This window comes from Rhinolophus ferrumequinum, assembly GCF_004115265.2.
Source record: "Rhinolophus ferrumequinum isolate MPI-CBG mRhiFer1 chromosome 5 unlocalized genomic scaffold, mRhiFer1_v1.p scaffold_110_arrow_ctg1, whole genome shotgun sequence".
Taxonomy (NCBI): domain Eukaryota; kingdom Metazoa; phylum Chordata; class Mammalia; order Chiroptera; family Rhinolophidae; genus Rhinolophus; species Rhinolophus ferrumequinum.
In genome coordinates, this window is record NW_022680355.1 from 11,821,184 (window position 1) to 11,844,566 (window position 23,383).

The 23,383-nt window shown below is 40.0% G+C and overlaps 1 protein-coding gene across 6 annotated transcripts in view; it reads left to right on the top strand.

Moving 5' to 3' along the window:
* The window catches only part of TASOR2 (transcription activation suppressor family member 2), a 74,508-nt gene extending 52,385 nt beyond the window's left edge, over nt 1–22,123 (top strand). For 5 of the 6 annotated variants that reach the window (XM_033100695.1, XM_033100691.1, XM_033100693.1 and 2 more), the window contains 9 exons: nt 2,866–3,742; nt 5,257–5,686; nt 7,601–7,672; nt 8,541–12,374; nt 16,333–16,458; nt 17,214–17,367; nt 18,638–18,743; nt 20,786–20,967; nt 21,510–22,123. In XM_033100695.1, coding sequence (XP_032956586.1) covers nt 2,866–3,742; nt 5,257–5,686; nt 7,601–7,672; nt 8,541–12,374; nt 16,333–16,458; nt 17,214–17,367; nt 18,638–18,743; nt 20,786–20,967; nt 21,510–21,628 — 5,900 coding nt within the window. In that variant the 3' untranslated portion in view covers nt 21,629–22,123. The remainder of the gene's footprint in view (nt 1–2,865; nt 3,743–5,256; nt 5,687–7,600; nt 7,673–8,540; nt 12,375–16,332; nt 16,459–17,213; nt 17,368–18,637; nt 18,744–20,785; nt 20,968–21,509) is intronic. The other variant, XM_033100692.1, reaches the window with a different exon arrangement.
* The last annotated feature ends 1,260 nt before the right edge of the window (nt 22,124–23,383 follow it).

Sequence of the window (23,383 nt, forward strand, 5' to 3'; positions counted from 1 at the left end):
TGGTCAGTTATAAAAAGTAAGATTAAGTTTATCCAGAGGCAACTGTAAAGGGATTGTTCAAAATAGTAATTCAGAATCCTATATTTGGTTTTAAAAGGCATTCAATTAACTTTAAAAGCGGTTTTACTTTCCTAATTTTGCTTAAGTAATGAAGTCTATTTATGAGAACAAACTACTGACTAGTTCTACATTTCCAACTGCTAGACACGTCCTCTTTGCTTGCAGTCCATTGTCACTGCAGACTTTACTTCTGAAACTTTTCAGAACACACACTTAACTTTTCTCCCAGGTCCATCTCCCTTCTTAAATTTCCTCTTTCTGTGTATAGTGTAAATCTTTCAGTCTGCAAAATCTATGCGTTTTACTTTATCTCTGGTATTGAGTCCTAATGTGTTGTATGTATGTTTTTTTTAATTTGTTTTAACAAAAGCTTCATTTCCTCATACCTTTATATTTCTCTCTGTTTTCTGTCTAAGCTCCCTCATCTATTTTTAGATTTTTTTAAAAAAATCTTACATTTAGTGGAAATTCAGAGAAAGAAACTATGGTTTTGTTGGAGTGAACTTGTTTTTTTCTGATTTTCTTTAATATTGTTTTATGACTGAAAAAATTTCAAAAGCTCATCATGCCATTCTAAAACCCAGTGTTGCAGTTTTGGCATCCACACCAAATGTAAACTCTTTTGCTTGTCTCTCAAGGCAATTCATAATGTGGTCTCACCTCTCCCACGTGTCCATATTTCTCTCCTGCTCTTGCCTAACGGGGCCCTTCCCTGCCAGGCGCGGTGCCGCCCCGCTGGCATCACACCTTGTTTCAGTCCTGTGCCTTCCCCTCTTCGTCCAGGTCCTGCTCAGCTAAGGCACCTCCACAGTGAGGCATTCATTGTCTTCTGCTCTGATCTTCACTGATCTCTTTTTTCTCTCATTTCCTTTTGGGTTTTTGAGAACATTCTAGAATTAAAGTCATACTATTTTCCAATCATTTGATGTGTCTTGGTCCTGTCTTTTCCAATTAGTTTATAAGCGTTATGAGCATAGAATGCCTGTATTCTTAGCCGTGTCATTTGAATTCTTTGTATTAAGTTGGCTCTCAGATGTAGACTAATTGATAAGGGGAAGGAGTTGTGCAGTTGGGTATTGGCAGAAAAATGAGCCCAGAAAATGAAGCCTTTTCAAAATGTGTATTCAAAAGTAGGCTGATTTGTATTGCAAATGTCTGTCTATATAGTGCAGCTGTATTCCAAGTTAAAATTTTAGATTACCACCTTTTAAAGCTTTTAAAGAGATTGTTTAATCTCTTAATTTTTCTTTTATTTCTTAATCATCTATATTAACCTGTTTCATTTCTTATACTTGAAATATTAGAGTTTAAGAAGGCTCATTTTGTTAAAACTGAAATTAATGGTTTTCTGTCCTTTTTACAGTTCTCAGTAAGTTTTTATTTATGGAACTCCTTATATATTTTTTTTTATAATTTGGCATTATCTTACCTGTATTTCTTAAAAGACACAGATTATTGGTATTGTATTTTTAATTGATTGAGAACCCCTAACAAGGTAGTAATTAAATGATTTATCTGAGACTACACATTAAAACTGAACCCGTTTTCTTTACTTCAATACAGTATTATTTGTATTAACTTTATTCATAGGTGATATTCTGTAAGAGCCATAATCTTAACAGAGGTAGAATGAAAGTAGTGTCAATAAATATATCAGATCATAAAATGAATTTCATGTTTCCAATACACCCATGGGATTGAGATCACTCTGCTTTGGGTCAGTTTGGGTCACTGCCTGCCACCTAGCCCCCTTGGCTTTTACTGTTTTAAATAAAAACTGGACAGTGGCTGATTAATTTTACTTGCCCCACCATATGCACACACCTTTCTCATTCTGTTTGATGAACTCATAGGCCAAAATTTTCTTCTTCTCTTTAAATGGATCAGTCATTGGCTTTTACAGGCAGGTTGATAATTTACTCCAGACCTGCTATTATTAATTACAAAGGGGAGCACAGTTGGCTTTTCTGTCCACCAGCCACTTGCTATAGGGAATGGTTGCCTAGTATGGTGAACTTTGTCCTTCATCATAACTGCTTTTAAGAATTTATGTCCTGAGAATGCAAGTAAACCACTTGAGAATGCCATTTTTCTGATTGAAGGCAAATGGATAGACTGGATTATCTGCAGAGAGAAAAATTATCAGTAGGCAAGGAGATTTGCTATCTTGCAGATAGAGTAGAGGAAATATTTTCAGTGCAGAAATGAAAGTTTTAAACAGTGATGAACTCAATTAGTGATTCTGAATACTTGTATAACTATCTTATTTTTTATTCGTATCATTATATGTTATAATTAAACATCAGTATTGTCAAAATCATCTCTATTTTGAACTTAGGTGATTAATCACTTAAGGGATATGATTTCTAAGAAAGTATGTTAACATACTGTAATATACAGTTCGAACAGAAATTCTGGTATTTGCCCTAGATTGTAAGCTTTATGAGGGCAGGCTTTTATTTTCTTTTTTTTTGTTTTTATTTTCTGCTCTTTGTATATTCCTTTAGCTGAACGGGATGTCTTGTGTGTATTTCAGTACATGCATTTTTGAAGGGTGATTTCTTATTAAATTAATATACATATTCCTTAGAACTTTTCCTCCGGTAAATACATTATAATAGATCTGAGAGTTGGACGAGACTTCAGTCTGATAGGAAAATTTTGATGTACAGTCTATGCAATATATCAAGAGGTTTTTCTTGAATATATTGACTTAACCATTGATTTTCACTAAACCATTGTAATATGGAAAAGAGTTAATTACATGAAAATCAAATGCTGTGTCTTTTTTCTTTTATATGGAAGCCCAAGAAGAAACCACTTCACAGCTTCAATCAGAAATTGCATCAGACGGGCAAGAAGATGTTCTTAACATAAATACAGTTCAACCGGAAAATATCACAGTGGCTCAGAAAGACCCAGCTGAGAACTCCATTGCCAACTGTGACTCCCAGGCCTTAAATCTGTTAGCTGACCTAGCATTAAGTGCTGCTTCCTCTACCGCACCGTCACCTGAGCCCAGAAACCTTCCCCACTCCTCTGAACTGCCACAAAATGACATTTTACTTTCTCAAGAACATTCTCTGAGCAGTGCATCTGACCATGAATATCATAGAGGAGTTAAAAGACAAAAAAGTGAACTGTTACCCGAGCCCTCGTCTGAGAAGAGTAATCCAACATCAGACTCCGTTGTCAGCCAAGAGGAGGAGAGCTTGGTTCCTGGTAGCGAGGCCCCTATACAAGCCCAGGCGGCGCTTCCTGAGGAAACACTAGAGACCGGCAGTGCAAGCCAGAGCTCTTTTGTTGCTGTGGAGCATTCGTATGCCCTGCTCCTTGCAGAACATTCAAAGAAGCTTCTACAACAGAGAGGGGTACCAGGCCCTGCCTTTGCCAAGAATGGCACAAAAGGCCCAGAAGCAGGAACCCCAGTGGGAAAAGTAATGCCATTTCGGCATCAGCAGAACACCTCCCCTTTGCAGAAGCTTTCTGAGGTCCCGCTACTCAGGCGGAAGAGCAGGTTGCTGTCCTCCAGCCTGAGAGATGCTTACTGTTCTCATACCGTGTTCAGCTGTGACGGCTCTTTTAAGGTCACTTTCAAGTGTGAGACAAGCTATGTATTCAGCTTAGACAGCAAATACACCAACAACCCCCTGGAGAAAACTGTCCTAAGAGCATTACATGGGTGAGTAGGAGTGGCACTTGATGCAAACAGAGGTACATTTCCTATTGAGATACGTGTAGTGAGCAGGGAGGCTTGTGCCAAACTTTGGAGGAGGAGAGAGCAGTACTGTTCGTAAATCCAGTGACTGGCTTATAATGCCGTCATGTTTGCTGACAGTGAAGACTGTGAGGCTGCTTTTCCCGCTGTCCAGCGGTGATCATGTGGAGAACTTTTGCAAGACAATTTTAGCGTCCTGAATGGCTTTCCATTTTGAGATGTTCCTTTCTAATAAGCTTTCGCAGCCCTGAATTATAATATTTAAATGAGATCATTATGCAAAATAGTGAGATATAGAAATAATGCTTTCCAGACTGAATTCCAGAAGAAACATCTAAAGAATTACTTCTAGCTTGTGGAAGTGTCCTCCTTACCCAGCAGAGTGGCAGAAAGCGCGTGCTTTTGATCTGGGTTCTCCCACTTAAATGGCTTCTGTGATCCCAGGCCCTGTGCTTCAGGACAGTGCTCCTCCATCTTTATTGTGTACACTACTCATCCAGAGACCTCACTGACTGCAGATTCTGACTCAGTCTTTTTGGGATTGGGCCTGAGAGTCTGCATTTCCAGGTGATGCCAGTGGAGCACTGCACACTTTAAAATGTGGGTTCCATACTAGCTACATGTTAAGGTTGTTACGTACATAAGGGTTTTGCACAGGGGTGCATACCAATAAATGTTAACCATTACTGTTAGCCGGAAGCATTAGGTATATGAAATGACACTGAGCTACCTGTTAGTGGAATATTTCACATGTGAGGGAGTGAATTGTGTCAGGCTTCTTTCCAGTTAGGAGCTCACACTCGTAAGAGCATATACTTGCGTTCCCATCTACTCATGAGGGTCATTTCCTGAGCCTTAATCCTGTTTAACTGAAGGCTAGCTCTGTAGCCCCTCTTAACTCCTCCCACTCCAGCTCTCTGCTATCCTTTTGCTTGGCAGATGGCCAGAAATGTTTTGTACCTCCCCTTTTGGTTTCAGGAGATTTTCAAGAACTGTAATCTGAAAATAATATAGTTCTGCTGAATTGCCCACAGAGATATGTTAACCTTCAGACTTTTCCACCTATTAGAAGAGAGACACAAAAATAGAGATGAATCAGCCAGACTTAGCAGAAACAAGGAGATGAAGATTTGTGCAGTTGGCTGAAGATTTGTACTAGGTATATTGTGTCCAGTAGAGTTTGCATGTTACCAAAGAAAAATCCCAGACTAGGAGTTAGGCGACCTGCATTCCAGTCATGGTTCTACCAGTTTCAGTTTCTCTGTCTCTGTAAAATGCGTAGATTAGATTCAGTATAATTATTTGTTAAATCAACTTCATTTTTATCTTATTCATTCATTGTTTCATGCTTGTGTGATTTTTTTAAAAATAAAAAGGAAAACAAAAACTAAGTTTAATAATGAAGGCACTTGCTTATGATAAGATAATGAACTAAAATAACCGTTTTCATTGATTTTGTGTGTTCTTTAAAACCTCAGGCCCTGGAACACTGATTTACCTGATAACTTGGAAGAAGTGAAGCTTTTACTTCATATGTGGGTGGCCCTGTTTTACAGTAATCAAAGCAAAGTCATCCGATCATCCCGGAAAGTAGTAGAACACAGCAACCCTGCCAAATACGTGTCTATAAATAGCAGGATAGGATCTTTTGAAGTCAGTGAAATTGAGGAGTCTCCCAGCGTGGAAAGGTGTACTGTAGGCCCTTTGCTGGAGACGAAGGAAGCTCCCAGAGGTCCTAGTGCTGAAGTGTCCTTCCCTGACACTCACTCCTTGCTTCCCTTCATTAAACCACAACCTGCAAGAGGCTTGGAACTCTGGGTACAGAATGAACAGAAAGAAATTTTTGCAAGAGAGGGTCATCCAGCTACCCCAGAAAGCCAGAATTTCATATACTCTTATAATAATGAGGTAAGTAAAGCTGAATACTGTAAATTGTGACAGTATTTTTGAAGACATTGTCTTTTCCTTTTTTCTTTGTATGTAAAATCACATTCAAAACAAGGCATTGGTTTCTTTTAGGAAAGTGGATTATCTAGCTTTGTAAAGGATTATATATGCCAAAAACTTAGTCTTCACAAGTGTTGCTCTAGATTGTGTGATTGAAGAAACTAGAAAAAAATCGTAGAGGTCATGGGAGCAAACCATGATTGTGTCGTTTATTTGTTGTATAATATCTGTACTCTCTGAGCTTATTTTTCTTTTCAAAGAAGCGAATAATACCTATCATGTATTACCTAGAATACAGTTTACGGATCAAATGTTGTAATAAATATTAGAAATCTTTGATAAACCTCAAAGTAAATTAAAACTGAATATATTAAAATTATTTTTGAAAACATACTGGAACAGTAAATGAAATGGCAGACCGGTTACAGGTCTGTAGATAACTATTTGTAAATACTGTAAATACATTTTGTTTCATTTCATTGTTCTCAAATGATGTTCAGGTAGGCCAGATAATCAGATTTTAATTGGAGCAAATAAAAAAGTTGTAGCAAGATTCTAAGTAAATGGATTGACAAAATACCTGCCTTTTCAAACTTTCAGCCCAGATTTATTCCAGAATAATTTTGCATGGGTTTGGGTATTTACAATGCCTGTCTTCACATTGAGTAGACACTGTTTCTAAACCTGGGGTTACTTGGGGATTTGCAGTCCAGGGGTGAGCCTCAGGGGGGTCTTTGAATGTCTCCAGATGCTCTGCTTCATCATCATAATGGAGACTGATGGAAGTACTGTGGGCCAGGTAGTGGTCTGAACCTTCCCTCACGTTAACTCAGTTAATGCTCTCTCCACCCGATGCGGTGAAGACCATTACTCCCCGTTTTATAGAGGGGAGAGCAAAGGAATAGAGAAGTACGAAAATTGCCTGGGGTCACATAGTGACTTGTCAAGCCAGGATTCAAATCTATCTAGATGCTTCTCAGTGCCATATTCTGTGTGCATGTATGTGTATATGTGTATACATACGTACATACACATACATACAGTTATACATAATACTGTATGTATGTATATATGTATGTATGTATGTATGTGGCTTTTCTCCCATTGGGGTTCATAAATTTCATTTGATTCTCAGAGATAACATAAAATCTGGTTAAGAATTACTATCTTAGAATAAGAAAATATTTATAATTTAGTCAGGCCACTTTTGATTACTACTTACATATATACTGGTTTCTTATAAAGTATTTTTTGTTGTGGTAATATATAATTACCATCAGTACTAATTTTAGGAATGATCTTTTGCAAACACGAAATAGAGTAGCAAGAAGTAGGAATGTAGAGTATTAAAATGAATGATTCCTAAAAATTTCTGTAGCACATATTTAAAAAATTTTCCATCTTCTTGGATACTGGGCCTATACCTTACAGCACACACTCACGTGCCAAACCACTCCCTTATTCTACAAGTGGACAGACTAGGAGGTGAAGAGAATTCCAGCACAGTGGGCATTAGAAGTCAATAGCATGTTCTTTTAGTCGTGTCTTTAATTTAGCATTCTTTTAGAAACATTACACTTAACCTGTAGTAAAAAAAAACAAACATACCAAGATAACCACAGTTTGCATTTCACTAAGACCACAGGCCTGGTAAGATTCGGGACTGTGGTCAAACATTCATAGCCACGATGTGGCTGGGCGGGTCACGGGAAAGTTCTTAGAAGACTCTTAGCATCAAGACTTTTCTGTGCTTTGTGCCTAGCCAGTCATGTCCTCTTAAAACTCTGGGTCTCAGCCCCACCCTGCCAATTACTTGGCTCCCTGTCTTTCTTTGGTTAAGACAGAAATGTTTTTAACAAGAGATTTGATACACACGTCCTGACTTCCCACATGATTGTCTCAAGACATGGCAGGAAATCTGTGACCGCAGTGTTCCAAAAATTACAGGTGTATAGTCAATTGTATGATCAGTCCATTTTAATATATTCCAAACAAGACCATGCTTCAGCCTTTTAAAAAATACCAAAATAACCTGTTTATATGAGGATATCAAAATTATCAGAGGTATTTCTGCTAATGTTTGACCTAAATCCACATTCACCGTCATTTCTTTTGGTTTAGTTTATTCATGCAAACTGCACTATGTTTTCTTGTGCTCCGTTGACTAGGCGGCATTACAATGAGAGAGAAATTATCTCCAGTTATAAGCAAAGATGATAGCTAAGGCATACGGGATGTTCATTTATCAGAATGGAAATTGTTACCATGGAAAAACTGCTAATCATTGTAGTCTGAGTACAAGAGAGAGTAATTAATCTTTTTCCTTATGGGAAAGTTCCAGATGACAATGTATTTATAGTCTAATTGAAAGCTGGTGTTTAAAATAAGTTGTTCTTTGTTTTGAAAATCATCTTTCAGTCTTACTAAAAACAAAATTAATTGAGTACTTTTTTCTAGAACTGCATTTCTGAATTAAGTGATACTACTTAGCAAACAGGCTGCATTTTCAAGTCTTTAAATTGTCAGTGGTCTAGCCACTTTTCTTCCCAAAAGTCCATTCAAAAAATAGGCTATGCAATTAGAAAGTTTGGGAGCTCTCATCTGTGTGTTGTATGTTTAAAGAAAACACTCTCCTATTGGGTATTTTAAGCCTAACAAGAGAGAGATTTACTGTGTCTCTACCCTATTATATAGTCTTATGGATTAGAAGATTCAAAAGAAGAGACAAACTTAAATTAATCCTTGGCTAGTTTGTTCTTCACATACATAAATGTTTAAAAAAAAAATCTTTATTTTTTAACTTTTGTCGTTTCAGATAATGGAGGGAAAAGAACAACAATCATCAGATAAACTAGAGACTTCTAATCTTATGCTTTCTAGTATTGGAAGTACCCAAACTAATGGACCTTCTGTTCCTGGTGAAGGGAAAACCTTTGAGCCGTTTGATAGCACAAGAATGACTTCTTACGATGATACTGTCACGCAAACCCCATTCACCACAACGTGTGATGGGGTCAGCAGTCAGTCGGGGATTTGTCAGAAGTCTGTGTATAGCACCCTTGAAAGCAAAGTTGATATTTTTCATGCAACAGTGCAAGGAAAAACAAGTAGTTTACAGGGCCTTAGCCAGCATAACAGCCCCATAAACAAAGGAGGTCAGCCTTCATTGGAAAGGAAGGATGATATGGGGTATGTAATGATTAATCTGGAACCAGTTCCTCTCACTTTTGAAAAAAATGCCTGTGAACCAAAACAGACAGAAGTTGTAAACAGAGCTGATAAACCTACAGCCTTTAATGTGGAGTTGATTAAACAGGTATCAGCTGGTACAAGTCTTAGACATCCTGTATCCACATTTGAAAAGGCACAAACACAAAGTCTTAAGGACATTTCATCCCTAGCAATGTCAGGACAAAAAGGCACTAAGTACCTCAGTGCCTCCTCAGTAAGTGGGGAGACACTTGCTAAAGAAATGTGTTTGTTACAGAAAGAGATTCCTAATCCAGGCTTGTCATCACCATCTGAGAATTCAGTGGCAAAAGAGGCATTACCATTAGTTAGAAGTTCTAATTACTCATTACCCAGAGAAGAAATGAAACTCCCTCAAGAATTTTTTCTGCAGCCTAAGAGTCTCTTTAGCATTCCTTCGGAAGAGATTATGGAGCCTTCGCAGGCTGAAGAAGTGCCATCGTCAGCCTCTGCCACCTTGGAACAAAATGACTCACTTAACTGTATTCTATCAAGAAGTAATACATCAGATCACTCTTTAGAATTAAAGAGTGACAAGAGCAGTCTAAAGAGTATCAGTAGGAATTTTGAATCATTTAATTCAGCATTTACCAAACCAACCAGCCGATCTATAAATGGAGAAGAGATCAGCCTTGAGTTAGAGGACGATGCTGACATTGACCTAACTCTCACAATATCACCACCTACAAGCCCCAGAGAAGAAATGCCCGCTGGTGAAATAGGGCAACATCAGGAGGCCCCATTACCAAATTTGGCACTCCAGGATATGGATGAAGACATAATTGAGCCAGAAGAGGTGACTTTGATAGAAAACAGAGAAGTGAATTCTGCTAAATACACATCAGTGCTTCCCACGGTGTCCAAAAAACCATTAGATAATAAGGAGAGACAAGGTGATAACTTACAAATGGTTACTTTAATACTTCCTAAAGAAACTTGTGCCCTTGAGATTGCAGAAGTTAATGTTACCTCAGACTTTCCCTTTGGTTCTTTAATTGAAGAAGTGTCACCAGCTTCTAGTCCTGACCCTCAAGTACCAGTTGAAGAAACACAATCGTGTCAGTCTGTATCTCCATGTAGTTTAAAACTTCCTGATTCACAATGTGAGGAAAGTAAGAAATTCTCCCAGATAGAGTCAGTAGATTTGGCTATAACAGAAAAAGAAAATTGTTTTGTTGGCCCTACCCACCCAGTGGGACACGATACCTTAACTCGGGTTCAGCAAATGCAGCTTTCTGCTGAAATGCCACTAGTATTAAATAATTATCCAGGAAGAAAAGATAGACATTTAACCCTTCCAGGTAAAGTAAGTGAGGAAACTGTCCCAAGTGAGAATGATGAGAGTGTATCTTTCTCAGAAAAGGTGCCATGCTGTGATACAGAGTTAAACCATCCTGCTCTAACTGCCAGTTATGGAGCTGACTTCAAGACTTCTGTAGAAAAACTGGTAATACCAGGAAATCTGTTGCAGCCCATTAGTATAGAGAATAGAAATTTGGACTTAAAACATCTTGCCTTGGAGACCAGTGAGCCTCCATTTAGTCCTAGAAAGATTATGGAAAATAAGTCTTCGGCTGACCCGTTGGTTTCCACAACTGCTCCAAGTGGTATAGTGAACATGCCATTAAAGCAGACTAGCCCTAAAAGCATTAAGAAAAGTCTCTCTAGCAGTGAGTTGAAAACAAATGAAAGCAGTTACCTGCAAGCTCAGTCCTTGAGTTCTGACTCGGTTGGTGGAGCTGGTGTTACAGAGGCGCGCACGTCCTCAGAGGTCCCCAAACTTGTGTTTTCCTCGGGTAATGGTACCGTGACCCATTGTACAAAACCCGTAAACACAGAGAGACAGTTTCAAACACAGGAAATACCAGTAGTCAGAATGGCCAGTTTGCTTAATAGTGAAACTGAAGCTGGATTACATGAAAAAACCATAGATCGAGGAGGTTTTGGCTCTCAGTCAAACAGTACATCATCTCCACGAGGCAAACAAAAATCCATTCCCAGGCTGCAAGATATGTTGACATGTGACACAAAAGATCTGTTGAACGGTGGGCTTTCCCCCATGTATTTCCATGCTGATTCTTACCAGAACACTGAAGTCACTAACGAAAATACCAATAAAGACCCTTCTGCTTTTTTTGTTGCCAAATCTCGTGTCCCTCTTGTGTATGGAGTCTCTGAAGAGCAAATGGGAAAGAAGAGCACAGGCCAGGGGCTCGGGGCCAAGAAGGACTCTGAATCCCTGGGTGGGGACATGGCTATCAGTGTGAATTCTGACATCCGGTACGAACCGCTTTCCGGAGACTCCGATCAAGACTATCTTGGTGATTGTAGAAATCTCAAATTAGACATGGAGGATTCCTGCACTTTGCGATGTAGTCACACCAAGAAAAAAGAAGGTGCTACACAAGATGATTATGACTCTTTCTTGAGGCTAAGCAATAGTGATAATGAAGATTGGAGCTACTCTAACCAAGTTCCAGGGTTGGAGACCAACACACCTTCCAGAAACCGGTCTGGTGGGTTAAAGAAAGAAGGTAAGTGTTTGCCACGTTACATCCAGATCAGAGACTACCATGGTCTCCCCTGGACTTACGCTAACTTTACTGTAACTAAAGAGCTCAAACAGACCAATCAAGCTTCGCACAGCCTCAGGAAGCACCCCGGTTACACTGCAAAATGTGGCTTGGTCAGCTCCTGGACAGACACTTGGCAGGTGGCAGACAACCTTACCCAGAACACTTTAGATCTGGAATATTTACGTTTTGATCATAAACTGAAACAAATTATAAAGAAGGGGGCTTCTCAGCATTCTGCCTCTTCCACCGTCTTTCTGAAGGAGTCGCCTCTCCCTTTGACAAAAGCAGCCAAGTCCCCGGTTCTACGCCCTACATCCCGGAGCAGAAGTCCCCTTGTGGTCACAGTCATGTTCTCAGATGCCAAACAGCAGAGTCAGCATCTGACAAGCCACACACCCAGCAATCTGGAAAGCTCTTCCTTTTGGAAGGAAAGATGTGATCACAGTAGAAATCATCTTACAAATTCTGAAAGAAATCAGACTGCATTCCATCTCAACAAACTGAAATATAATAGCACTTTGAAAGAATCCCGGAGTGATATTTCACTTATTCTCAATGAATATGCCGAATTCAACAAGGTGATGATGAATAGCAACCAAGTCCTTTTCCAAGATAAGGGGTCAGATGTTGCTTCTGGAGAAGCCGTATCTCAAGAAATGTATTCATCTTCCCCACGAAGGTCAGCCTCCTATGAAGACATGATTACAGACTTGTGTGCCAGCTTGCACGTCAAACTGAAAAGTGTTATGAAAGAGGCTTGCAAAAGTACCTTCCTGTTCTACCTCGTTGAGACAGAAGACAAGTCTTTCTTTGTGAGAACAAAGGTGAGCTGCCAAGTCGTACAGTTTATATTATTTTGATTGCCATCTAATTTTAAGCTTATTTTAAAAGTAATTTAGCATTCTTGGCTTCAGAAAAAAATGCATGAAGCAGTATTTGGGTTGCACAGCTCAGTCTTTATCTGCATACTAAATGTTACACTACACGAATCTGTCATTTGGCTCTATGTTTGTATGATGGTCCAGAGTTAATGCAGTGACTAATTTTCACAAAAAGTTACCAGTATAGAGATATTCAAATGTAAATACAAACATGCTCCAAAAGTAAAAGTCAGATTATTAAAAATTATTACCTGTGTTCCTTCATTAGTGTGGATAGTTGATAGGGACCTAATTTTAAATGTGTGATCACGGTAACATTCTAAGTGGGTCTGGATTCACCATTAGTTTCATTTTACTTTCTCAGGATTCCTCTTCTGTTTTTGGAAAAGGTGGCATTCTCTCCTTTAATTCTTAAAATATAATTTTAAATTCACATAAATGTTACAGAAATGGAACCCTTCACCCAGATACCCCACTTTTCTGAACCATTTGAAAATATGTTGCAGACAAGGTGTGCCATCATCCCATAATACATACGTGCATACCGTGTTTCTAAAATAAGACCCAGCCGGACCATCAGCTCTACGGCGTCTTTTGGAGCAAAAATTAATATAAGATCAGGTCTTGTATTATATAAGACCGGGTCTTATATTAATTTTTTAGAGCTTCCATTTGTTCATTTATTTGCTTATTTATATCAGTGTGGACCCGTGTTCCATAGTGTTTTACTCAGTTACCATCTGGTCCTTCGTCATTCATGTTAATGCTCAAATTGTCTCAGACGCAGCTACTGGGAGTCCCTTCAAGCTGTCTTCTATGTCCTTTTGACAAGTCCCCATAATTCTTTAAACACTTTCTTCCTTTGTGGTACGATGTGACATCACAGGCTTACCTGTGTATTTCCTGCTGCAGCCCTGACGTCAGCCATTTCTCCAAGGAACTGTGATTCTTTTTAGTAAAGAATAGCATTTGGGATCAAGATTGGGCAGTGGGTGAACTCATTGCCACTGGGGGTCATTGCATCTGTGTCTTGCTAGCAAACAGAGCCAGGAAATATATATGTGTTAAATGCACAAACATCTGTATCTGTATTTACATTTAAAAAGCAAAGTAGGTGCATGTTACTCCCCAATTCCAATTCTAGTCCAGCCCTGCCAGGTTTGTCCTGGCCTTTGCCAGGGTTGCAGTTTCCTTCTCCAGCCGTCACGGCCAGCTCACCCCTACCTGTGTGTGATTGCACTCCTGGCCTGCAGCCCCCACCCCCCACCTGCTCCGAGCACTGGCCCAAAGTGGGGCCCTCCAACCTCACTGCAGGAGCCAGTTCCAATGATGGCAGTCCTTCTGTCTGCTTTAGAGCCCCAAAGTGTGCAGGGGAGGGGAAATGAAATCCACTGATAACTTTACAAGAAAATGTAAAGTTAAACGATGGTGAGTGTGATGATGCAGGGCTTGTACCGTGTTTGGAGGGCAGCTGGTGTCAGGGATGTGTTCCGTAACACATCGCGCTGACCGCGCGCGGGTGTGGACAGCCATACCGTTAGTGTCCTGGTTCTAAACGCTCAACTAGATTTGTTTCCGAGTTCACTTGTCAGCACTTTTGGGTAAGTCCCCTGTGAAAGCCTGGTAGGTCACGTGGTAAATGCGTCACATGATAAATCTGTAAATGTTGGATTACTAAGTAACAGAATCCAAAGATGTTGGTGACGTCTTTGATGCTGCTGGTGACAACGTGAGGGTCTCGGTGTGGGGGGTGCAGTGGACGCAGCAGACGCTGCCTGCACGGGCCAGTTCCAGTCAGTGGCTGTGCTGTAGCCAGAAAAGCAGAAAGGGAGCCCGAGAGGGTTTCCGAAAGGCCAGGTGGGTGCACGGGCCCATTGAGGAGGGCTGGGCAGTATGCACGCAGCACAGTGCTCGATCAAGATGCAGGTCAGGAGATGTAAGAAAGGGCTGTGTTGGGGGGAAGGGCCTCATAGACGTCATGCTGTGGCACTTAAGACTCCTGAGTCACCTGAGAGGCGCTGAAAAGTAATTCTTCACAGATGAATAGCATCACATTTGCATTTTAGGGATCTCTTCAGATAGTGCGGAGAATGATCAGGAAAATGACAGCTAACAGGCTTCAACTTGAAGCTATCCATTGTTACTAGTTACTCATTTTTCTCTAAGACGGCTGGTGGCTCCTATGTTGAATCACTTAAAGATAATTTTAAAATATTTAAAGCTTTTTCCAAATTGATGGAGTGTGGTTTTTAAGATTTTTTTTTCCTATCAGGATCATCTTGTTCTCCAAGGTTCTTCATAAATGGTTGCTAGATCAGTGTCCCCATAGCTCTCCCATTGTTTTTGTTCCAGTTTCCATGCCATTTTGGTAAGCAGTGTAGTTGGAAAAGCATTACATGGCCTTCAGTTTTGAAGATGCTTGGCCTCCAAAAGTAACCTGGAAATTAATTTCCTTTTTACCTTGGTTAATTTTGTTTGGCTAATTACATATACTGTACCCTGATGTGTGCCAGAATAGTCAGGGACCAGCTGAGTCAGCATCATGGCCGTGGCCGTTTTGCCATCGAGCAGCATCCTGGATTTCTTTTTGCTTCCATCTTCTCAAAAGCCACAGTAAGCACAGATGATACTGGTTTTCATACAGGAGAGAGCTCATAGCTGTGTTACGTTCATTTACAGTAGGAGTACTTCTACGATACCCGGCTTGTTCCAGTAGTGCGTGGACTGTTCCACGATAATATCACACGGCCACTATTTATAACAGAAAATAACCAATTTTGTGCAAAGGTGAAACTAATCTTCAAGTGAGAAAGTGGACACATAAAATAAATGGGAATAAAGTACTGTCAAGGCAAAGTGTTTTTAAAAGCTCCAAAACTATCCCTGTAGTTCTTCAGTCTCTTACAGAGTCCTGAAGCATTTGTTAGTGGGATGGCAGCTCCCCCCCCCATTTGTAAGATGAAGATCTGCGAGCCCCTTTATTGTTGTCAAAATTCAGAGTGCATGACAAAAAGCTCAGACCACCACAGGATTTGATGAAAATATTGCACATAACAAAATGTATTCATTCAAATAGCTTATTAGTAAAATAGGGCTAAAGATTTACATTTTAGATATTTCTCAGTGGGCTCTGTTAAAAGCAATCTTGCCTGTAAGAATGTCTGAAAATACATTGCCGTACATTTTGAGTGAGTGGAAATAGTCAAACTTTGAGTTATTTTTAGATCCAGGGGAGACTGACCTAAGTTAAGTAACACTTTTATTTTCATAATGGAAATAAGTGATGGTAATAGTGTTTTTGGTGTAACTATCAAAGTGTGCAATGGAAACCTCCAGAACCCTTCAGACAGAAACAATGTCAGCATCAAAGGAGGACAGGTCTGGGGAATGTCTGATTACATGAACTTAACCTCCCTCTCAGGCAGCCTAGTAAACATGCAGTTAACAGACATCTCCCATCGTGCTCAAAACCCCATGTCCAATGGACTGTTGGCTCTCCCCAAACCCAGGCCCCATTACTGATACAGTAATGCACAGCTGTTACGGGGAGAGTTCTAGAAACGTCGTGACTGGAGGTGGCATTTTTAAGAGTTCATCTCTGCATCCCCAGGGTAATTCCCTTGAGAGGGTGGGACCTATATATTAGTCTGATGTTTAAATAGAATCAGCCTTTGATACTTTGTGGACATGAAACATTTATTATAAAATGCTTTTTTGCCTTTAAAATACACTTCTAAGCAATTGGTAGTGATACGGAGGAGTCACTTGTTTACAGGAGAAAGCTCACTTAGTAATAAGATCAACGGCCATTTGTGTTGTCTTATTAGGATATAATTTAGTACATCGGATGTGCTTTTTGATAGTTCACTGTTTTGGTAATGGCTGTCTGCAAATCTTTCAGACTCTTCTGAGGAAAGGCGGCCATACAGAAATCGAACCTGAGCATTTCTGCCAGGCTTTTCACAGAGAGAACGACACGTTAATGGTCATCATCAAAAATGAAGATATCTCCTCATATTTACATCAAGTAGGTTTGGAAAATCTTACAAAGAAATGTATTGCAGGCATTTTATGTTATTCTGATTATCAGCCTCGTCACTGCCTTTTTCATTTAGGGAAGAAATGAAAACACGTTACCATTAAATCTAACTGGAAAGATACTGCGGTTGAGATGATATGCAATAGGAATACTGTAATATTACCAAGGTATTTATAGGACAAAATGTTTCAGAGAGTTTAATCTTACTTTAGAAGACTTGTGAATATCTACCTATTAGTTGAAGTACCGTGTTTCCCCGAAAATAAGAACCAGAAAATAAGCCCTAATGCGTCTTTTGGACCAAAAATTAATATAAGACCCAGTCTTATTTTCAGGGAAACACAGTAATTGTTTCTGCCAAGAGATGGAACTTAAGGGCATAGACTGGGTATACAGTCCTGTTGGCAGGAGGTAGTAACCGGTCCCTACTTACAGCGCCCACCTGGGATGATGGTGTGAGCTTGTTACCTGCCTGACAGCAGGTAGGTACTCCCAGACCTCAGGGACACTGTTCCCTCACCATTATCTCCAACCTTTGGAACTGTAGAGACCTTTGTAATTAATAGTTTTAGTGAATTAGTAGCATTGGTGATGGACTAATATTCCTCATGTGTGGCAGAATCACCCACAGTCAATCAGGTTAAAGGGATTTTCAGCTGTTCCTGAATCTTGAAACTCCCAGATAAATGTGACAAAAGCGACCCAGTGAACCTATCTTCACTGGGGATCCTTTTGTGTTTCAGATTCCTTCTTTGCTGAAGCTGAAGCATTTTCCCAGTGTCCTCTTCGCCGGAGTGGACAGCCCTGAGGATGTCCTCAATTACACCTACCAAGAGCTGTTTCGGACCGGAGGCTTTGTGGTGTCAGATGACAGAATATTAGAAACGCTGACGTTAGGTTGGTCATTTAATTTCCCTTCTTTGAAATCTAGTCCAATCAATTTCTCCTCACCCCAAACATGTCCATTGCTACCTCCTGAGGGCTTATTTTTTGCCCCGCGCCACCCTCTTTGTACAGTTTTCATTCCCGGTGCGCTGCTCTTAACCTCTCATTCTGTCTTCACCACCAACCCTGCTCCCAAGTCCCTTCTCTCAGGAGTGGCTACACACACAAATTTGAGATTTTTATCGTATTCCAAATTGAAATCAGCCACGTGTTAATTTTTTTGTTTAGAATCAGCCCTCTCTGCTCCATGTCTTTTGCCACCACCTCTGCCATCTTGATGCCATGGAAATCTATAACAATGGCTGCTAAACGTCTTCTTAGTTACCTACTTGAACCCTTGTATACAGTTGACCCCTGACTTCTTAGTTACCTACTTGAACCCTTGTATACAGTTGACCCCTGAAGAACACAGGTCTGAACTCTGTGCATCCACTTCTGCTTCATCTGAGCAGTTCAAACCCATGCTGTTCAAGGGTCAACTGCAGGTCGGACATCTGTGTATGCGGGGCCCTAGTTAAGTCACGTGATATCTGGCTGACGGGCAGTCGGCGCCCCTAACCCCATGTTGTTCAAAAGTCAACTGTAATTCGCTCCTCTCCAAAAGTCAGCACAGGGCAGACACTGTATGGATGACCAAAACCTGCCCTCGCTCAGGTACCACTTCCGGGTCGGGAGGAGGAGGATATACCATAACAAGCACAGTTCTTGGAACTTGGAGTTGAAAAATATTTGCTGTGTTTACTGTTTCCCTGAAAATGAGACCTAGCTGGACAATCAGCTCTAATGCATCTTTTGGAGCAAAAATTAATATAAGACCGGGTCTTTGATATGATATAATGAATATAATATAGGGTCTTACATTAAGTTTTGCTCCAAAAGACTCATTAGAGCTGATTGTCCGGCTCGGTCTTATTTTCGGGGAAATAGGGTAGAAACCTAGATTTCAGTTACAACGCGACCTCCTGTGTGGTTTCTGTGCTATGTGCACAGGTCTAATTGCTAGGAGCCGCAGGGCCATCCTCTACAGCTCTCTGCTGCTGGCATGTCACTGGCAGCCCTGAGTAGGGGTCACACATTTGGAGTGCAGTGTTCTGATCCTGCCCAGCCACACATGTGGCAATGATGGTACACACTCAAACACGGGGTCTTAGTTTTTACAAGTAGTAATTTCTGGGCTTTGAGAAGCAAAAAACCTTAAAACGGATCATACTCTATTCTGTAGTTCAACTGAAGGAAATTGTCAAAATCCTGGAGAAACTAAATGGAAATGGACGGTGGAAGTGGTTGCTTCACTATAAGGAGAATAAAAAGCTAAAAGAAGATGCAAGGTAAGCCCTTTGTGTGGGGGTTCTTCCCTTCCCCTTTGATGGGCTGGGGGTACCATGTGATGCACCCTGAATCCGTGTGTGCTCTGGACGGTCCTCCAGCCTGTGCTACAGTGGGAACCACCTACGTCACTGAACACGGCTCTTACTTAGGCCTGCTGACTGCTGTTTGGATTTTGTTTCTACAGCAGGGCTTTTAATGGAGCAAGCTGTGTGCTGTAATCACAATCAAGAGTTTGAGGCACATACTGTTACCTAGACGAACAGAAGTAAAGAAATCGGATGTAGGGATCCTAGGAGTTTTTTGATTCCTTGGCTGAAGGGCCTGGGGTGGCTCTTCCATATTAAAGATGTGCCTCCAGGTTCTGGGAAGAGTGGAAACAGTCTGGAGCTCAGAGATGGATTCAAAAAGGATAGATTTGACAAGCCAGTTGTTAAATGACTGTTTCAGGCACTAGTGGGTGCTTTACACCACTTGTGGCAGTCTGAATGAATGTGGGGGAGAGAAGGGAAACAGCCTCTAGTAATGTGGAAACAGAAGCACAAGAGGATGACAGGCCTGACCCAGGGCAAACAAAGTCAGTGAGCCGTGAAGCTAGCCTTCCACCCCACAATGCTCATCTCTAAAATGACAGGTACTGTGATTCACCATACTGCTTTCTCCAGAGGAAATAAACCTAGGTGTAAAAACGGAAGTATGTGAGCTCCTGAAAGGAAAGATGGCTTAGAAGTTAGGAATGTCTTGTACTCAGGAGAGGCACGAGGCCAGGAGGACAGCCAGCAGCTGACAGGGTCCGAGGCTGTGAGCCTGAGTTCACAAGTAGTACTTAGCCAGCACTTGAGAGGAATGTTCCACTTCAGGAATGAGAAGAGAAGCAAATGAAAGTCCCGAGATGCCTCAGCACACCCGTGAAATTAGTGAGGATGAATTAGTTCAGCACTCAGAGGACTGTGGGTAGACAGATACATCATTGTCACACTGTAATATGCTCTTCAAGTCACATCAGTCTGGCATAATGACAGTCAATGAGGAAATTCATACCCTTTGACCTTTCTGAGAAATTCCCAAAAAACCCTAGCTTTTAAAAACCACTATTTCTACAAATTTGTGAATGGTTGGTTTTCAGTAACTCCAAAACCAGCCTCAACTCCATCTCTAGGTAAATATAAGAAATAGACATAAGGACTACGTAGATACATAGTTTTTTTAAATATATGCAAATAACGTGACACAGGAAGTAGAAGCACATAAGAGTTTCTATTTAGAGTAAGTAATAAGGAACATAGGAAAGTTGGTATCCAAAACAAAAATCTATGCATGGTGTGACGCCAGCCATGAACTGGTATGACACAAAAGATAAAGCCTGGAAGGAGACTCACATCATGGCGTGTGGGTCGTGCCTGTCTGGTGGTGGCTGTGGAGGACAGGGGTTTTCTCCAGGCATCAGGCAGAGGCCTGTGAGTGATGGACAGGACTGGTGGGGTGGAATTAAGAGCAAAGGTAGAGAAGGTTACAAGGTAAGCATTTTCCTCTAAAACAGGATGGAAAACAGATAGGTAGTAACAAGATTTAAACGAAGGTGAGCAATTAAGGAAAAGCTAGCTGTTCCATAATTTTAGTAAAGAAAAGAGGTTTTTGCAGAGACTTGAAAGATTTGGAACCATTGCTGTGTAATAAGCAAAGGGGTCACTGGAAATTCATGAAGGGCTTGCCCAGCGACATTGTTGGATGTGGTAGTAGAATGTCCCTTTTGGTTAGAATGAGGACCGTATTTTTATAAAAATAGGGTTTTTAAATCCCTATTTTTATAAAGTACACCTGTGATGTTTTGAGGGATGTGACAGGACAGTGGCGTCTAGGAAGACAAGTGTGTTATGAAAAAGAGCAAAGGGAACAAGGATCTCAGTTTAACAGAAGTGGTAAAACTAGGAGTGTAAGTATAGCGAAGGGAAGAAAAGTAAAACTGAAAATGAAGATACAGTAAAAAAACTAAACTTACAAACTTTCACTGAATCTAAATTTAACGTTTCTACATATTTTCCAGAGTGGATTCAATTGCACATAAGAAGAACTTAATATTGAAGTCATGTCAGAGTGCAAATATCATTGAATTGCTTTATTATCACCAGTGTGACTCTCGCTCATCAACAAAAGCAGAACATTTCAAATGTCTGCTAAACCTGCAAATGCAGCATATCCACGCCAGGTTTGCTGTCTTCCTAACAGGTAGGTCACAGCCTTGGTTTTGCCTCATTTTCATCAGTTAATGCCAGATACAGGTCAGCTCTAAAAATGTTCTTGCAATAGGGTCACTGGTACCTGAGATGTGTGTAGCAGTAGGCACACTAGCCGTTAGCCTGGTGTTTCCTAAGTGCACATAAGGCCGGCTGAGGGGTACATGGGTTTTGTCCAGTTAACGCCCTTCATCGTCACCTACAAGTACTTAATTTTATATTTAGCTCTAATGTTCAATGTTTTATGTGAATCTTAACCAAACCTTTAAAATTATGACTTATAGTTGTCATACCTCAGTGGTTTTCAGCATCCTTCCCACTCCCCAGAGAGGGTGCTGCTCCCAAAGCTTTGAACCTTTTTCTGCCCACATGTATTAGGGAGTTTCACAGGTTCTACTTTAAAAAAATGTACATTAATATGTTGAATTAACTACGCTGTACACCTGAAGCTAATATAATGTTGTATGTCAACTATATACTTTTAAATGACGTTAATGAATTTTTCACCAAAAAGCTCTCTTTTTCTTTTTACAGAAAAGCCTACTCTCTCCAGAGAAGTCTTTGAAAATAGTGGCATCCTTGTTACAGATGTAAATAACTTTATTGGAAATATTCAAAAAGTAGCAGCTCCATTTAGGAGTAGCTATTGGTAAGAACACTTTCTGTACCTCCCATGTCAGCTGGAATTAAAGAAGATACTGACATTCTTGTCTATGAGGGACCCAGTTCAAAAATTGTTCTTTACCTTCGATATCACGCTGTAAGTTGAAGATAATCTATTTAGGGGTAGATGTTGTGAAGTTTCACTAGTGAAACAGCCTTTCAATTACCCATTTTATCTAAATATGTGCATTTTCACCTACATTTCATTCTGCTCTCCAAGACAGAATGTAACCTTACCATGCATACAAGTTTTCCCCGTTCACCCTATTTATAAAATAGTTCTTGGTTATTTTAAAAATGGAATTACCAATTTTGTGTTTGACGTGACTCTAACTGCAACTTGCCTAGACATGGATGATGCCAACAAATTAGTATTTTCCCTTTTCTTTGAAAAACTTTGATACACATACAAGTCTTCTCATTTGAAAAGTCAGTGTGGGACTTTTCAAACACTTGAGGAAAAGTGTTCCTTCTTTCATTTTTTTTATGTTCAGTGACATTAGTTGTCCAGTAGCTTTGGGTTGCAATGTTAAATATTACTTTGTTTTAAATTATTTTCATTTTAAACAGAATACCTTCAAAGCTATTAATTGAACTTAAGGCATAGGAGATGCGTGTTAGAGTGTTTTTAAAGGTTTTACCACCTTTACAAAAAATGTTATCTTATTTGCTGTTTATTCATGCAACACTACATAAAGTGAAACTTATTCCCTAACTGGTACAAATTGATAAACTGTTTGTAAGTAGTGCACTACAAAGTCAACTGAGGCAGAAATGCATATTTATGAAATTGTATTAGAAACAATTTCTACAGTAATCTTTAAAACTCAAAACCACAAAAGACTTTTGTAAGTTGTAAGATACATAGTATCTATTTGGAACAAAAGTTTTTATAATGTTTCGTTTTTAAATAAAAACAACTAAAAATCAACTGTTTATGAAATGACTTTATAGCAGAAATTAGGAGTTGTACACAATGTCTTTAGCAGTTTTTAGGCCACTTAGCAGGATAGGAATCCTGCTGCTTTACATCACTTTGGCCTTGACCTGTCAGTCTAGTCCCCACAGATTGTCCAGTTTTTCCCTTCCAAAGTTGTATACGGACCAGCAAGCTACAAAAAGAGGACATCACAGTACTTTTTACCTGGCCCTCTGGAAACTTCATTTGAAAGCCATTATCTGCTTTGTATGTTATTTTCTCAGGAGGAGGACCAAGAGTGTTAAACTATATGACACTAGCTTTTGCTCAGAAACCTATTTTATATTTACCCCAGGAATAAGAATCTAATAAGAGGACCATAACTATATTTGGTACTGAATTGATCTGAAATTACTAAGGAAAAGGAAAGTGACATTCATCGAGCACCTACTGCCACCTGCCAGGCGCTGTGCCCAACATACTCATCTTTCAAGTGTTCATCTCCCCTCCGCCTTCCAACACCAACCACAAGGCCATCTTTGTTTCCGTACCACCTTTTCTACCGTTTCCCCGAAAAAAAGACCTAGCCAGACAATCAGCTCTAATGCATCTTTTGGAGCAAAAATTAACATAAGACCTGGTCTTATTTTACTATAAGACCGGGTATAAATATTAATATGTAATACTGGTCTTACTAATTTTTGCTCCAAAAGACGCACTAGAGCTGATTGTCCGGCTAGGTCTTATTTTCGAGGAAACGGTATTAACTATTTTAATACTTAAGCCACGGAATAATGGGTCTAATCTAGACTGAGCTCTTTCACAA